The sequence below is a fragment of the Lepidothrix coronata genome, unplaced genomic scaffold, assembly GCF_001604755.1.
Source record: "Lepidothrix coronata isolate B3197 unplaced genomic scaffold, Lepidothrix_coronata-1.0 Scaffold3, whole genome shotgun sequence".
NCBI classification, from domain to species: Eukaryota; Metazoa; Chordata; class Aves; order Passeriformes; family Pipridae; genus Lepidothrix; species Lepidothrix coronata.
Genome location: NW_016690183.1, coordinates 12093940 through 12112280, shown reverse-complemented (window position 1 = coordinate 12112280; position 18341 = coordinate 12093940). Strand labels below are relative to the sequence as shown.

Here is an 18341-nt window from a genome sequence, read left to right as displayed (position 1 = left end):
TATGGCAGGGTGGGACACGTAGGTGGATACAAATTTAGGATGCCTGCTCATGTGACCATCCCACATGATGCATAACCCATACAAAGAGCCAGGCCATGTGGGGAGTTGGGGATCCTGCAAAGTAGGGCTGCAGGAAGCAGTGAGATAGAGCCACGCAGCAGTGCTGTGGTATCTATCCGGCCCCAGACCTGGATTGCCCTGGTCAGGCTGCACCCACCCAGGGCAGGACAGGGGCTGATGGGCTGTGTCACCTGCTGTGTAAGGAGAGGGCCAGCTTCCAGCCATTTATGCTCAAGAGCCCCGTGCTGCCTGAGTGGTGTTGATGTGTCTCAGTGTAATGTGGATGGGCACGAGATGTTGCTACAGAGGGCTGGGTTGCCAGCTCTTCTCGCACCTCCTCCCCTGGACTCCTGGGGTGGAATTAGGGGCACTCACCGTAGTGGAGAAGGCACGTCTAACCTTTCTCTCCTTGTTGTCCCCCGAAGGAGGGTTTTTGTTTGCTCCTTTCTGACTGTCATGCAGACGCCTACTTGCTAAGACCACAGCATTGGATTGCCACTGAGCCAGCAGTGTTTGTTTGGCTCTTATCACTTAGGAGTGAAAGGTGTTTCTTTGGCTAACAAAGCAATATACAACTCTGAAATCTGCAAATAAGAAGCAAAGGTTATGTACTGCTAAGCCATCCAGCTGGATCAGGGAAACTAATAAAATAACTCAAGCTCTCTGTTCTGCTCCAAGTTTTGTCTGCATGAAGACAAGAGGCAGCATCAGTCCCTTGTAAAGAAATGTGTTCCTATCTCCATCTCTCACCCCCAGGACCCCTTTGAAATCCTCAGTGCCAATCAGTGCCTTTGCTTCTGCTATGTCCTGACTATGACTACCTTTGCTACAGTTTGACAAGGCTCTGCAGAATAAACCGTCTCAAATTTCCACATCTTATGTTGCACATCTCTGTTCTCATTAAGACCGAATCTTCTCTTGGGCCATGGTCCACCGTAACTTTTCCCTCGAGCATTTAACTCAGAGTTTCTTTTACCTTACTTTACCATCCATTGCCACCTAAACCAACTTATATGTTCTGTTAGATTATGGCATTCATAAAATATGCAAGCACCAGCTTCGAGAAGGCACTTCCTTGGGACCTTCACGCTTGAATTCATACAATGTTCTTATTATCTTTCTCTTTGTTGCACTGCAGGACATAATTTCTCTCCTCAGCTGGTGTGAGGTTAGTCAGGATGTTTGCCCCAGAGCCATCTGGATGGAGCAAAGGTCACCTCAGTTGAGGTCTTCTCTGACTGTCAGAATGGGAACAACCATCTGGGTTTCTCACTAGCACAAGCTCTGATAAAACCCCCTTCACAGTCTTTTTCAGCTGGGTCTGTGCAGGAGAGGAACTCGCATAGAAAAACATCTCTCTTCAGCACGTGCAGTCGGAGGGAAAGGGCTGGTGGGTCCCTCTAGATCTAGACCCAGCACTTTTGAGTGAGACATACTGAACTTAGTGAAATACCTAGAAAACCACGAGGATGAAGGGAATCCATCCTGCAAAACTCAAATGTTCCTCATACAATTATACTGCAGCCATAAACACTCCCGATGGAGGAAATGGAAATATAGGTAGACAGTTGCTTCAGTAAACATAGGAAAGGCATCAGCCTTGAACTGACCATCAATATGCTGGGATTTTGGATTTCACAAGGATCCTTCTCACAGGAAGGCTCATGTAACCATGGCAATGGTTACATGATCTGGATGCATCTCATCCTTGTCACCACAAATGAACAAGTTAAATCAGATGCAGTTAAGAAAGGTTCCACTTTTCCCTCTCCTCTTTGTACCAAACACTTCAGAATTTCTAGGAACCATAAAGAATAAAAGACAACTTCAGAAATAAAACAAAGTTCCAAGAATCATCACAACTCAGGTTTTTATTCAACAGTGAAGTTGAAGGGAAATATTATTTTTTCCCTTCAGGGCAAATGTTCCAAATGGAAATTAAGTAAAAATATTGTTCCCCAAAAGTACGCACAATGAAATTAGTTTTCATTAAATATATTTGTTTGGCAAAATAAAATAAAAAAAATTAGAACCCGTACAAAAAAAATCCCTTGCAAATTTCTAACACTGTAGCAATGACAACAATGTAAACCTGGATGTTTGCCAGTTGTAATTAATTTGTGAAAATTGCTGTTGAACTTTGGACCAAGAAAATAAAAATCACTTCAAATAGCAACAAGCCAATTTTAGAGGCAACTGAGGCTTAGGGAATGCTTATAGGGATGGGACGCACTGGTGGCTTCATACACCATTTGTGAGAGTGATCTGCTAGTGTGGGGCTATTGTGAGAGCTGGGAGGAAAAGAAGTTAAAAGCTCTTGCAGCATTGCAGCGTATGGTACAGCAAAAACCTGCAGACTTTCCATTCTGGGAGCCGATCACAGTTGAGTGAAGGCTGGTGGCAAGAGTTGAGATGACAGGGAAAAGGATAATGACAGTGACGAATGGTGCAAGCACTGGGAAGCAGTTGAATTTCGTCATCACATTGGATTCAGTTGTGAGCAGACTCTTTTGAGTGTCTGGGGGAATCTTCTGCTTACAGTAGCTGCTTCTGCTCCCTACCCCCCTCCTCCTTCCAGTTAAAGCCTCTGCCCTGCCACACGGGTTTCACAGGCATGCAGTTTGATAACAATGTCCTTTAGTTAAGAATGTTTATTCCAGTATTAAAAATGTAAAAAAAGTCCTTGGGAGGGTGCTTCTTAGTGGCAGTCTTTGCCTTAAGCAAGGCCAATAGCCTGCAATTACAAGGTAATTAAAGCAATGTGGATTTGGATGAGCAATGGGGAAGATGGGAATGAGGAAGGAAGGGATGACAGGAACAGGAAGGAATGCAGGTGTTTCTACATCCCTCCCCAAAGCCAAAATCCAAGGTGCAAAAGTGGGTTTCTTTTTTTCCTCACGCTCTTCTTTTTTTTTTTTTTTTAATATCTCTCCAGTTATAATATATTTCCAGTTTCAAAGCAAGTTTCAGTGACTGCCTCAGTTACAGTCATAAACAAAGTCGTAGTTGCTGGGCTCCTTTGGGATAGGTGGGGGAGCATCTGGGATCTGTATATTTTCCAAGTCAAGGAGGCGTAGCTTTATCTCCATGCTGAGCAGTGTGTCTAAGTCATTCCGTGTTAGATCACTCAACATATCCTTCCCAAGGAGGGCGTTCAACCCATCGGTCCATACACAGTACTGCACAGGAAAAGGATAAAAACTATCATTAACAGACTTTTCATACACAAACTGCTTGTCTGGCCTGGTCCTCTACAGGTATTGCTCCCACAGGGACTTACAAAGAGACCTAAAATTAGGTTGATGAATTTTATTAGCTCATATAACGAAGATGGCACATTTCACTGAGCTGCTCAGAAAATGGAAAAACAATTCCATAAAAATGGGAAGAAATGACAGTATTTAGTTGTTTGACAATTTGCTATCTCCTCCAAACTTCCTGTTGAATGTTCTTTGGCAGTTATGGGAGTTATATCTAACCTAGGACAATGAACCTGTGGATAAATCTCTTTTACTCGTCTCATTCTCTTTCCCCAGTACTTATTAAAAAAGCCTGATTATCTTACACTAACTAAACTTTTAATTCCATGACAGTTAATTTAGGTGAACTGAATCTCACCCCCAAATCCTTCTCGACTGTTTATGAAATCTTGTACTATCTAGTTTTATTGTGGTTTGCTTTCCTATAGATTAAGTGGTATCAGTTGACTTGCACAAAGATAGTTTCACCTATCTATGCTTACTTTACGCCTGTTTTACATGAAATAACATATTGCAAAAACAAGTCAGATAATGCTATATCCTTCATTAAAATTAAATGTCAAGCTGCTTGGGTGTAATACTAAATGCTGAAAATGCTGAACTGACCTCTAAAACCTTTTCCTTACTGTTAGCTTTTTCCTAATAGAAGATGCCATCTTTCCCAACAGCTGACAGCTTGTGATAAACGTGGGCTGAATAACCATTTTAAATCAGCAACAAACCCAAGGGAGACTGGTGATCTAGAGTCAACTTCTATTGAATAAGTCACTTTCATTTATTACTACAAGCCATTTATTCAACTATGAACAGAAGTACTCAAATGCTGTCATCTCAAAATAAAGATTTCAATCATGAACTTGTGTCCTAGTTTGCAGGAGAAAAATTAAATCAACTGTAACCGCATTTTTATCTTACAAATACTTCTGCTGGTTTTCATGCCAAAAAATGGATTTTAAATTTAGCTGACCATTTGCTACACAATACCACCAAATTTAAAGATAGCCATGGTTGACTTCATCCCACAGCAGAAATGAGGATTATTTTTAAGGAAGAGAGAGAAACCCCTCTCTTGGGGTACGTCTTCATTCAAAAAAAAGGGCATATTTTAAAAATAGTATGGGTTAACACACTTTAATATCCGAAGTGAAATCCAACCCATTTAAATCAGTGACAAAACAGTAGCAGAGTGAGGATTTCACCCAGGGTGTTGGCAAGTAAAGCTGCAGCTTTAACACGAGATTAGCTATATAGAAGAGACTTTAGAGTTCAGGCTGTCCTGCTAACAAGTACTAAATAAACAACTTAGCCTGCCAATTCTAGGCTGTCAAAGTGTGCCACTGAAGAGTTTTAAAGCATGCAATTTTTGTGGAGTGTATGTAGAACATCAGGAAAAGAAAGAAGCTATCCTAGAAATGTAGTTATTTTTGAACAGACTATAATCTTTTATGATGGACTTGGAATCTTTCTTTGGGAGAGTTTTCCCCAAATTCATTATGAGGAAAGGAACATAAAAGCAAAAGGCTCTGCTCAGATTACAGAAGCACAGAGCATCCATTCAACAGATGCAGCCCCTGACATAAATTGTCCATCACCTGCTCAGCAAGTATGGCCAGTGCTTTCTCTGGGGAGGAGTCCCAGAGGACTAGAAAGCAGAACTGCAGTTTTCTCCTCTTCCAGATATAACTCATTCAGGGTCCACAGAAACCAAATTCTGGCCACAATTCAGATTAGTGCAATGGCCTGGAAAAGGGGCTTCCTCTCTAATCTACATATTGGCAAGTGCATCTAATTAAACTCCTGTACATTTTGAGCAGAGAGACATCCTAATGAGATGGTGGAAAAATAGAGGCATTCATTCAGAATCTTTTTTCTTTTTTATATGCAAAAGAGACTAAGATCCACTGAAAAATTAATTTATGAGAGATTCGTTTTCATAAAACTCCAATGAAACCTAATTATGGCCTCCCTCATCAGTTTCTCTGTCAAAAATCAAGGATAAGATTAATCCACCTTTTTGCTATGTAGCTGAAACCAGTTATTATGTATTTAAATGAAAAACAAATACAATGGAGTGATCTCACAGTACTGAATCCTTTGGCTACCAGTAATCTTCAGCAGATGGCTAAGGGAATCGCCAAACATAAGTGTGCAAGAATGAGGTCCAAATCTCAACAATCCTGGTTCAGGAATGAGATTTTATTAAAGAATTGCCTTGGGAGTCAAGAGAGTGGAACTAGAAAGGTTGTGCAGGCTTTATCCATCTGGATGCAGCCCCAAGCAACCTGGTCTGAGCTCATCGCTGACCTGCTTTGAGCAGGAGGTCAGACTGGGGACAGTTCCAAGGTCCCTTACAACCAGAATTATCCTATGATCCTAGTTCAGTTTTTATTTTTAGGATACACTCAATTCCCACCTTCCAACTTACTCTACAATCACGAGGACTACAGAAGTACTTAAAAAACCCTGCAAGTCTGACCTGATATTGCCATGTACTAACATCATTCCTGAAAGCTTTCCAAATCTTGAGATGCCACCAACAAATCTCCCAGATTGACAGTGCTGCTAAACTAGCACTTCCATTGACAGGCACCCCAGTTACTTTGGTGAAGAGTCACGGGCTTCACAACATGCCACTTTGCCTTTCCTTCTGGGTGCTTCCTCCGAACACGTGTATTTTTCTACTTTAATCACAACTCAGTCTTCTGCAGACCATGGAAAAGTACAGAGGAAGTGAGATGTCCTTTTAAAAACTTTCATTTGGGAACTGTCAAGTGGCAGCAGAGACGGCTGCCTCTGGCCATTTTTTTTGAACATATTAATTTTATTTTGAAGAAGCTGCACAAGATCAGAAAGAGAAATAAAGATGATAGGTGTTTTAACACAATCATGAGCAATTAGGTTAGTGCATGTCACTGCTGCTGCCCATCAGTGGGGTGCCTTAGCAGATTTTGAACATTCAGACCATTAAAATCCACTTGTAGCTATAGGCTATATTTGAGATATAGTGGCTGAAAAAATTGTTGATTTTCAAGACCATTTCCTCTTATGAGCTGAAACAGTCTAGAATTCAGTTTCTGGAGAATTTATATCAGAAATCATCAAACATATGTTCTGTTCAGAGGATGAAGACAATTATGCTTTGCTTGGAATTACAGTGGCACATTTTGCCTGGGATCCTATTGTTGCTTTCTCTTACATGAAAACTGACCAGCAAATACTTCTCCAGAATGAACATACTTAAAAATGACACTTAAATATTAATCCATAGGAAAACCCAAATGAGCATAACTGTACTTCCTCTCCTAAAATTAACACTTATTTGAAGGTTTCAGTTCAGAACTGAAAATGTTGAAGCAGCATAACTAAATACACTTAACTGGTAAAACAATGTCATGCACTTTATTAACACTACAGTATAATGCAGATTAATGCAATTTTCTGTAGTTCATCATCTCAACAGTGTTCTGAATTAAGACCAAACGTGATAACACAAAATAAGTGTGCAAATGTAACACCAACTCTTCTTGCTTTAGAAATAAGAAGGATTTTTTTTAATATAGTGCATTCTGCTAAACCTTTACTTGAAAGTTCTTTGAGAGAAACACATCCAATTAGGCTTCCACACAATTAGGCAAATTAATCCCATCACCTCCCAAAAGGCAATGATGTTGTCTGTTTTCTTGTGAGAGAAGGGAGCAGGGAAGGGATTGTCATTTATCCTTGCTATTGGTATTTACACTGTCTTTATACAAGTGAAAGCCACTGCAAAACGCTTCCCAGTGGAGATGGAAGAGAGAGGGCCTTCTATGATCACCTGTCATGAATAGTCTTAAGCAATGTGACACTAAGGGGATATGCTACTCTGGAGAGCACAAGTCTTTGGCTGAAATTGAGACCTAAGATGGTATAACCAACCCAATTATGTTGGCATTGTCAAAATGAGCTGAGACTGGTAGTGATTCTTTGAAAGCTTGGCTGTAAAAATCCCCAGGGTTGAACTGAAGTTTGCTAAAGTGAACACACAAAAAAGTTCTCCAGTGTCTACTAAAGTAGAGCAGACCAAAAGAAATCCATTAGATCAGGAAATGATGAGCAAGACCTGTGGAACTGCAAGGTCTGCCTGAGCTCTCTCATTTCTCTTTCTTATGGCTCATATTTCAGGAGGGCTTAAAAATCCTGATCTTTAATACAAATCATGTTCCTTCTGTGGCTCAGATATGCAAGAAAATTGCAGAAGGTCTTGTTCCTATACTAATTCCTTGGCTCTCACTTTGTTTTGAGACATGACACTGATTTAGATGGACAAGTACTCTGGGCCAAGATGCCCATTCTTATGTTCTTACAAAGCTGTCTCTTGCCTTAAAGCAACTAATATGGCTTCAAAAAAAATTTCTGTACTCTGAACTTGACTTACCTCATGCTTGTCTGGAGCAATGAAATTCAACTGCCCACTTGAGTCATACAATATAGAGAAAGCAAGCTCTAGCACCTCCTGGAACAATACAAAGAAACACATATTAATGCTGTATGAGAGAGGTATTCACACATTCATGTCTCTCTTTCTTTCCTCTCCCTTATTCCCCAAAACAAGTTGAAAAATAAGTTACGGCACTCTCCTGTCTGGGCTAAGCTGAGCAGTACCAAACCACTGCAAGAGACTGGCACAGCAAGAACTCCACCACAGATGCTTAAGCCAAAATAAACTCACCCACCTCAGTACTGACTGTAGCTCACAGGATCATGGATTATTTTAGCATTTGAGTTTAAATTTGAGCTAGGCAATATAGTGAGGACTATAATCAACATAATCAATGTAATGCATAATAATACACTTGCAACAAACTCTTCATGAAGGCTCACATTTTTTTCCATTTGTATAGATTAAACTTGGAAGTTCTGCAAGGTTTGATTCCCTGTGTCAAAAATATTGCCAGGGCAATTAATATCCTGGTATGTACTTATGTTCTTTTCACTGCTGGAAATGTATTAAATTATTCACTCTCAGGAGATTTCTGTAATTTTGTTTCTACCTGAACCAGAATCAGCAGCCTCAGTCAAACCAAACTGTCTGGGTTATTTAAAGACCCAAATGAATTTCAGGAAAGGAAAAAACAATCATCCTTTTTCCCCCTAAGTATTGAAGCTGGAATTGTAAAAGGTGCCTAAGTGAATTCCTCAAGCACTGACCTTCCCTAAAAGTCATCTGGACCTGGGTTCCTATGGGAAACCAAATCAATCTGAATAAATAATGAACTTCCCGTGACAATCAGGGAGCATACGAAGATGTTGTCATATTATGGTTATTGCACGCATCACCACGAGTGCCAGTACAAGGATTTTGCAACTATAAGCTAGCTGATATGGATATATTTACTATGGAAAAAAGACCCTGCATAGTAGAGTGCTGACTTGTAACTATGATCTGTATCACGTGTCCTGTTCTTTTTGCCTCCTGACTTCCTGAGCCCCACCACACTGATGACTTTTGCTGTCTCTCAGCTGACAACAGTCCCTGCACTGCCAGCAGTGACAAGAGAATGGCTTCTTACATTTGCTACACTAAGTTTTAAAATGGAAGAATTGACTGCAGAGACTGCAGCATAAATATGGCTCTAGATTTCTACCCCTGATCTCCTGGTCCAAAACTAGACATAGGAATTTGGATTTCAGTAAGGGTTATTTCGGTTTTGAACTTTTGTGATTAAGAGCAGAGTCTGAATCATAAAACTTGCAATCTTTACGGATAAGCTTGGATGTTAGAGGTCAGGCTTCTCATGGGAAATATTCTTGGTTTTCTTGAGTTTAGTTACTAGGTTCAACTTGCTGTATTGCCAGGCTACAGGAGACAAGGCTGTGTTAAATCCCCATGGAAGGTGCAGATACTAATAGTGCTGGTGCAATCAGCAAACAAATGGCTCAGGGCTCACAGAGCCTTTCTATGTTGTAGGCATGTCTCTCACACCTTATTAAGAGTGATGTTCCTCATTACAGAAACAGATCTACGTCTGCCCACATGAACCTGGCATTATCCCCTCAGATAGTGTTATAAATTACTGGCAGAACATGCCAAGTAATGCAACTAAGGTTGTGAAAATAAAATGTAGCACTGAAAAAAGAGCTTGTACTGCTATACTATGATGTTCCTGAAGGCCATTTGCTATACTATGATGTTTCAGAGAGGTCAACAATCTTACAAGCTTGATCTCTGTATATTTGTCCTTTGGGAAATTCCAAGGAATTTAATTTCTTCACCTCAAAGAAAGGAAAAGGAGAACAAAAATCTCTACTTGGAAGAGGAATATATCAGGGAGCCAAAGTTTTGGTCATTTCCAGTCAGGTAGAGAGTGAGAAAAGACTACACCTTAGGGCACCAAGCTTCCCTTTCTGGTGAAAAGTGTGAGTTTGGCAGCCCTGGCTACCGTTCAGCTTCTTTGCTGGCTTCTGTGCACACTAAAGGCTTGGAAATTACAGCTTCCAGGTGGCAGCATCACTGTCACCTTATACATAGCAAACTGTCAAGGAAAATGGAAGCTTAAGGAGCTGGAGTTGCCAACTGGCCCTCCACACTGATAGTGGTCTCAGTGGTTGAACTGGCTGACTTGTCAGAGACCCCACCTGGTTTCGTTACATTATCATCAATGACAAGGAGGAACTGGCAATTCTTAAAAGAAAACTGGTCAGTCTGTATCAGCCATCTGTGGTTTTCTCTTCCCTTTTCTGTTCTACTTCTCAACCTTTCTCAAAGTAATTTTCCACTCCAGCCTTTTTCACCATTTTCTTTTTCTCTCTGGTCTTTTTTCTCTCACATTTCCTCCACCTTGTTCCTTCTCTCTTTGTTTTGTTTTCCTCCTCCCGCACCTCAGTCTGCTGAACACACTCCTTTGGCACTCCTAACTTCTTCCACCCTTGCACAAGTCAGACCTCTCCTTCCCTACATGCTTCTCAAAGGTGGCAATATCGGGACCCATGATGTGCCTCTCTTTTGAACTGTGCTGAAAACAGGGAACAAGAGACTCTGCAACTGCAGGCTGATACTTTCCACTCCTCGGTTTCAGCTCTATGGGGAAAGCTGTTGTAGGTAGCAGGAAGGGAAGGTTACTCTCCCGACACGGGCCAGAGACAAGCTATTTTTCATGAACAGGCATTTTAGGTGCTTGCGGCTGAGCGATCCCATACAGATGGAATGACCTCACTGTGTTCTGCCTACTCTGTCTTCAACAGCCTCAAAACTCCCACGTCTTTACTGCAGGCTGAGACCTTGCCATGTTGAGTTTTCTTGCCAGAGTCAGAAGATCCACCCCAAAGAACCACCTAGACAGGCAGTGGCAGGGAACTTTTTTAACCAACGTGAAATAGAAGAGAATCTTCGTTCAACAGGGAAGTGAGCAGAACCATTTCAGCTGACTATAAAGGCACAAAGCCTGAAACCTGCCACATCTGCAAATAAAGGATGATAGAAGAACACTTTGCAATATCTGGCAATGTTTTTTCCAGATTCCCTCATGCTTTCTTTTGAAGACTGCAAAATCTATTTAATTTCTTTAAAATTCACTAATATTACTTAAGAGTTAGAAATGAGGACTTAAAAATTTAACCTAATTTAAAAACACAAGCAAGATGAACAACAGTGGATTCAGGTCTGGTCCTATCAAGTCGTTCCAGCTTCATATGCATGCAAATTCCAATTCAGTTTAACTCTTATTTACTTCTAAATCATCCCACTGGAAAAATAATGGCCATGTGCTGGCAAATGGAGAGACACTGAAGCCTTTGTTATGGACATTTTGCCAATTCCAGCTATGCTCGTAGCATGGCATTCTGCCAGTCAATTTTCTTTTCTGTCAATGAATAAACATTAAGGTGGTTGTTATATATGTACAAAGAAAGCACAGGATCAAAAGGCCTCTTAAAAAATATATCACTGATTGTGAAATTTCAGAAAGTGAAAGGTTTCATACACTAAATTCAGCTGAATTGCGTTCTGTGTGTTGTTTTTTTAAAATTTTAATTTCATTATCCATATTAACTTGGTACACTGCAAACAACGATGTGTTATTCCTATGATGTCAGTTAAGCAGTTGCAATGTTGTGCATGACAGTTTGATTGGGATGATAGCTAATTTCAAAAACTTTGTGCTTCCCAGAGGAAGAAACAAGGAATTGAGGAAATAAAAAAAAAAACCAACAACCAAACCATCAAAAACCCTGCACCACATCAGAATTAGCAAAAACATCAAAATTATCATTGCCTTGGTCACAAACAGAATGCTCCAGGCAAGGATGCAGCCATGCCATCTATCAGTTCCTGACTTTCATATTCTCAGGCAGAAATTTTATACCAGTCGAAAGCAATTTTACCTAAGGAAGTGGGGCCACGCTGAGAGCTGAGGACAAACTGATCTGCAGCACTGCTATTTAGCATTAAATACTATCTAGACATTACTGCTTCATAATGATGACACATTTCCATCACTGCCACCCACTGCTTTCCATCTTTCTGTTTTGTGTGGACATATGAGTGCTAAGACAAGGAAGAACTCAAAATACTTTATATGCATCATATAAATGCACTAGCCAAATGCTGTTGATGGTTCAGCTGTAACATGACGTAGGAGTCGTACGCAATCTATTGTGCTCGCGTGTGTGTGTTTGTGCCCTGATTCAGAAAATCAACAAAGAAAAATACTCCCGGGACTTTTTCCTCACTTGGCACGACTTTTTAATTTCCTACCACGTAAAGCCAATGCTGAAAGGAGATCACGGTATCCTGAGAGAATTAAAGCAACTTCTGTGTATGAGAAACAATTGCAAAAAATACTCAAGATGCTCTGCCTATCTGTGCATAGTAAAGGAAAGGAAAGAAAAGTTGCAGCTCTGAAAGTGAATTTTATTCTCAAACTGTTGAAGCAGGAACTCTTCACTATTTTGTCCATCAAAATCTCTTTCTGGTTGGACCCAAAATTTCTCAGTTTCAGATAACTAGAAATTCTGATTCAAATCTTCTGATCTGGTTCCCAGACCTCTCAGGGTGTTGTTCTAGGTCAGACTGAACACCAGTAGAGTCTCACTGCTTCTTGTAAGGTCAGAGAGCACCACCTGATAGAAAATTTACAACCATACCTCATATACTACAGTAGGAAACCGTCACCTCTAAAGATGCCAGGCTTTGGAACTCTACTTCTTCTTGATGTGGTGACCATTCTTACAAACAGAAACTTGGCAAGATTCTGGCACTGTATAATTTTAGTGCTACTGTTAGCTTACAGTTCTTGATCTGAAACTCTGAAAGGCAGCATAAATCTAATTTAAGGTGAGTATGGTTTCCTACACATTATTTCCCAAATGCAGTGCTTAATACATCTTTACACGCCTCATTAATTGCCTAGGATTTACCTTACATCCTTTTGTTCGCAATTGTTCTTCTACCTGACTGGACCTGACGGTATCATCAGCTGGACATTAACTGCAATTTTAGCAGGTTTCACTGAATGTGAGCTCATCAGAGAACCAGGAACAAACCAGTTATTTATCAGAGACAATATAGGAGCAGGTACCAACAGTCATTGCTGCTTTGCTTTAGAGGTAGAAAATATCACTACTAAAGACTATTCTAACTGTGCTCACATAATGCACATCTGCCATGAAATATGAATGAAGGAGGGTTAGGCTGTCCCAATAATTTAACTCAAATGGTCTGAGGTGAAAACAAGGGGTGTGCATACATGAAAACATGGCAGGCTGGAATGAAAAATACCTGTATTACTTCAGAGAAGGTCAAGTTGACAAGCTTTGTATTCTGCACAGTACGTGTTCATAACAACTTAAGAACTATACCTTGTTTTGTTTAAGAGCTCCTTTCTCCTTCATGTGTGGGCAGTCCTTCCCAGTCACAACAGCTTTTATATCTGCCACTGGCACTGCATTAAAAAGAAACAAAATCAAAACCCAGAAAATTAATTATAACCAAGGTGTGTAAAAGCTACAGGGTGTAAAAAGAGGCAAGACTGATGTGTTAAAATTGACATTTCCTTTGTCATTTCCAGCCTTTTGTAAGAGAGAAAACTGGAAGAAAACAACTAAAACAGGAACCAATGAGTCTTGACAAAATCTCAGGCATCTGGATAAAAATCTGAGAATGCTTTTTCTTGCCTATTGAGACTACTTTGGGTAGGAGTGTTTCATATAAACGTGTACATGTGTCTGGACAGTATTTATGCGTACTCCTGTGTATCAAAAACATAGTTTTCTGCCTTACTAATGTAATACACCTGCTCTGTTGTTGCTCTTTCCTAGGCATTCAGGTAAAGTCTCTGCTGGAGAGAGCTTGCTGGGCAAGCTGGACCCTATCGCACTCACTTAAAGCTTTTAAAGTCTGTATGAATTTTTAAAATAGTTTTCTATTTCACTCCTATCAGCAGTTTAGTTGCTTTCTGGTACCAAAACGAATAAGGAATACTAAGGCTTATAATGAGCCATTCCAATTGCTTTAAAATGTGAAGTGATCAGAAATAACTGGGGAAAAAAGAAGGTAAGAAAAAAAATATTGGAATCTGCTGCCGCTCAGAGTCACTCACAGAGTGAGGTCACTAAAACATAAAAATAAGTTTCTCTGAGTTTCAAGCAAAAGTCAATTTTTCCAAGAGTAATTACATTATGGGAATCTATATGCTCCACAATACAATATGGTCACTAAGTGACAGTTTCTACACTCCATAAATAATACATTATCCTTGTGGCTGTGTAAAAGCATTGTATCTATAGAACCGCATAATAGTATGAAAATCTGTTACTGCCCAATTCTTTACAAACTCTAATGGAAATACTGGAGAGGAGGAATACATTTTCTCTTCTACTGGATACAGCAGCACTGTGTATTTTATGACAGATTACCTCAGCACTATGGTCAAATGGATAGCATGAGATACAATAGACATTTTTAAAGGACTTGCTTTGCATGAAAAATGGAAAGAGGAAATCATTTGCTCTTCACTACTCAACTCTCCTGCCCTTATCTCAGCATTTTATACTGTGGGCTTGCTGAATTTTTATGTCTCTGACACTCCCCTACTTTTTGGTGAAGAAGAGATATTATTTTTGGGAGGAGAGAGTTTATCCTAGGATAAACTGGGAAGTAAAGGAGATATTTGACTGCAACTATGGTAGAAAGGTCTTCTTAAGAAGAAAGAGTTCCTGCCATTTGCTGAAGATGCCCAGAAAAACAATTTCTCTGTTTGCATAAGGTAGGGTTTTCTGAAGTTAGATCTCTCAGCCAAGAAAGATTTTCTCCAGGTTTCATACACTTGATCTCTGTGATCTGGAATGCAGTTACTATGGGAGATCACAGGCTGGCGTGACATCCTGATCTTTATGTATCTGGAACTTGGCTTATTCCTTGCTTTGGAAAAATAGAATCAAAGACTTAAGAAGGTATCAGAAGCTGACTAGAAGATGCTGGAGGGCATGAGCACAGATGTGATGTGCTCATAACAGATGAAGCCCCAAGAAAGAGGACGATTGTTTTCTGTCCCAGATGGAGTCTGCGTGGCTTGTTAACTCTGCCAGCCTGAAGAGAAGGGTGACATTCAAAGAAGTGAAAAGGTTAAAACCCCCCACATTTATTTTTGGAGATAAACACCATTCAGGCTCGGCAAGGAGCACACAAAATACCCTATGCTGCTTCTCTTGGTCTTGTTTTCTTATCCACCTATTCTCTTTCATCCGTTTACCTGTTTCCAAATGCTGACAAGTGGTCACCATATGCAGACTTTAAGAGTCCAAAAATCAATATAAGTCTATTAAAAAAAAAAAATCAGAGTATTTCTGAAAAGTATTCAGTAAAATTCCCAGGCCAGTTTGGTCTGATACAGTTTCAAACTATAGTGCCACTTTAGAACCTCATGTCTTGCAATATTCTCAACTTTGTTTAAACTCTATCTAATGTGGGTAGCACTGCGGTAAATCTTATATCCTTCATAGCCTGAAAACCTGAGACATTGATGAAATAACCATCTCTTTGTCAAACTGCATGGGTATCTGCTCTGCCAGCAGGCATGCAGAGGGAATGTGTGGGTCTGGCCCAGTGGTTTCTAAAGCAAGAGCCTTCTGCCCCCATGCGATTCTGACATTCTTGAAGAGGCTCAAGAGCCTATAGAAAATGCACATGCAAGATGAAGCTCACAGTCAGGTTCAGGGGTTTGTGCATGGAAGCATGCTCAAAGCAAACAAATCTGGGAATTGCTGGCCTTGTAACTGTGCCCACGTTTCAAGTGTGACTTTCATCCCTCTGTCATCCTGACACTACTATAACATTTAACAGCTATTTCTCTAAGCCTTGTCCATGAAAACAGCCTCCTCCCATGCCAGTGCAGCAATGTGAGACCCTGTCCTACATTCTGTCGAGTCTGCAGTAAGAGTGTGGAACATCCTTGAGGCAATCGGTAAGGCAATGAAAACAAGGGAATGTACTGTAAACTGCCAGGGCTCCAGCATCAGATAGGCTCATCCCTCTTTCCCTCCCAGAATGCATCTGGGAGCACTTAAAATTTTCAAAAGGTGCTGCCTGGAGACAGGTTAGGGCAGGAAATTTTAAATCACTCCTCAATTTTCAGGCTGGAAAAATTTCAAACTTCTGAAAAATTAGTCTTTCTGCCATTCTATGAAAGAAGTGGAGCTACCAACTAAAATACTTGTATAAGCGTGTCTAATTTGATAATGCCACAAATGTTCAGAAAAGAACAAAAAGAAATCATTCCTTATTCAATGCTTGATTTCTTGACGTCACCTCCCAGTGACAGAACTACACTGGTCATTATTTCCATTAGCATTAAAAAGTTTCTCAGGATTGTATGTTAAACCTCTAAAACTCATGTTTAAGGATGAAGGAGAAACCACTAGAGTATGTTTTTCTGAAGGACCCCTTTTATCTATAAGAAAAATCCCAGTAAATCCCCTGGTAGCAGTTGCAACAGAGGTTTGTCCTCTCCCATCTGGGTACACAGAAATGGTGAAGTCCTCTCAATACTGTTCATGTATTGAGAGCAACATGTCATCATAAGTCCAGTCCTCACAATAAGGAAAAAGACCTCTGCCTGCCATGTCTTTCTCCTCCAGTCACTGTACTGTTTGTTTCCATGGATAGGAAATGCTTCTGAATATGCCCAAGTATTTTTATTTTACATCCACAGCTAGATGAGCAATGAAAATTAACTGTGTTCCTCCCCATGAAAGACATGACATTTCCAAGCTGAATGAAATTATTAACTCATTGAAAAGCTTAGGTCAGTCCTCACACACACTTGCCAAACCCAGGAGAGTAGCAGGACCAAATGTCCCCTGCTCTCCATCTTCATAAAGAGAGCTGTTGATAATGTCCCATATTAAGAGAAACCTACTACAAGTTATAAAGAAAAACTGGCATAAAAGAAGCAAAAGTGTCACAATCTTTGTGCATGACTTACATTTATCTTGCAAGGAATCATGAGGAACTTCTCCCTGGGGACTTTCTTCCAAGTCTCCGTAGTGCAAGACCTTGTGATTAGGTGAAAGTCGACAATACCAAAATTTGTCTGTTAAAATAAACACATTAAACAAGGTCACTACCATGTCCTCATCACCAATATCAAGAGCATAGGAGAAAGCTTACTTAAACAAGATGTTACAGGGAAGGGCTGTTTTTTCTTTCAGGACAAGAAATGTATGGGGTTATGGAAAGTGGGGCAGGGACTTTCCTCAGTAATTTTACTTGATTAACTGAAGTTGGCATTAATCTACAAGGTTTTTTTATTGACTTAGTCACTGGCTCAAAAAAATACTAGCAGGAAAAATTGACTTAGTTTTAAATGGTATTACATACCCTGATGGACAGAAGACTGGCAAAGTAACCAATGCTTTGAGTGAATAACTTAAATGTACCCATAAAAGCTTCATTTTTAGCACCCACTATATTAGCACCCAATGTGAAAATTAAGCCCTGCCAGCTGTCTTGTGTGGGACACCCAAAACCTGATACATTTGAAATATCCCATACTTTATGAAAATCATGACTCATGTGTTTTTTTATAGACATAGGAGAACACCCCCATATTTATGGAGGGACTGGACATAATAAACACACAAAGACTTAAAAAGCGGATGTTAAGTCCCTTGTCCTATAGATAACTCAGTGCTTTGCATGGTCACAAAGGTATGTGTGACCATGCAGTCCACATCCCAGTTTGCATTTCAGTCCTTCCTAGGAGATGTATATTTACATCTCCTGACAACCCATGCTTCAGAGGATATAATCCCCCTTAACAATATCTGTTAAAATCTGCTCTTGTGAAGAACATCACCTTTGCAGAGCTCGGCCACCACACTATCTCGTGTGCAAGGATGGTGCTTGCCAATTCCCTTTCTGAAATGGCAAGAAAGAGGTTACCTCTCCTTGTCAGAGCCCTTTCTATTCAATAAGTAGATCACATAACATTAAGCTGTCAAGAATACAATCTTGTTACATCCAAGCTATAAATCTCCAAAAGCTCAGAGCAAGGTTACATGTTAAAATGCCAGTGGAGGAGGGCAGAGGGCTTCTCTGACTCTGTGCTTCTCTTGTACTGGCAGTGCTGATGCCGTGCCAAGCAGCAGCCTGAGGGACAATTCAGGGGAAATGTTAGCACTGACACAGCCCTGCAGTGCTGCAATCGCTGGGAGCGAGCGGAACCACAGTTTGGATAAAACATCGGAGTAGCTGTAGAACCACCAGAGCCTGCATATGTGAGCTCATTTGGAGTGTTAGCAAAGGCAGGGCTTCCTGGCTCTGTTAGTAAAACATTGGCTTCACAGACCCAGCCTCTTTCTGAAGGACACTCCAGTTCCCTGGCCAGTCATTTAAAATGCAATGCAGTAAAACAGAAAGAGGCAACTGAATGGCAAAAATGGGCTTTTACATGCCCTTTGAAATTTCTTTGTCGTGGCAGGTAAAAATGTTTGAGGGAAAAATCCCATACACTTCAAACCACTTCCTGAGTGTGCAACCCCTTCTAC

At 40.4% G+C, this 18341-nt stretch overlaps 1 protein-coding gene across 5 annotated transcripts in view; it reads right to left on the bottom strand.

Annotated features, from left to right (window-relative positions):
• Nucleotides 1-1911: 1911 nt before the first annotated feature.
• The window catches only part of ELMO1 (engulfment and cell motility 1), a 315174-nt gene continuing 298744 nt past the window's right edge, over nt 1912-18341 (bottom strand). For all 5 annotated transcript variants that reach the window (XM_017823374.1, XM_017823383.1, XM_017823392.1 and 2 more), the window contains 4 exons: nt 16778-16885; nt 13155-13237; nt 7735-7812; nt 1912-3239 (listed from right to left, as the gene is read on the bottom strand). In XM_017823374.1, coding sequence (XP_017678863.1) covers nt 3039-3239; nt 7735-7812; nt 13155-13237; nt 16778-16885 — 470 coding nt within the window. In that variant the 3' untranslated portion in view covers nt 1912-3038. The remainder of the gene's footprint in view (nt 3240-7734; nt 7813-13154; nt 13238-16777; nt 16886-18341) is intronic.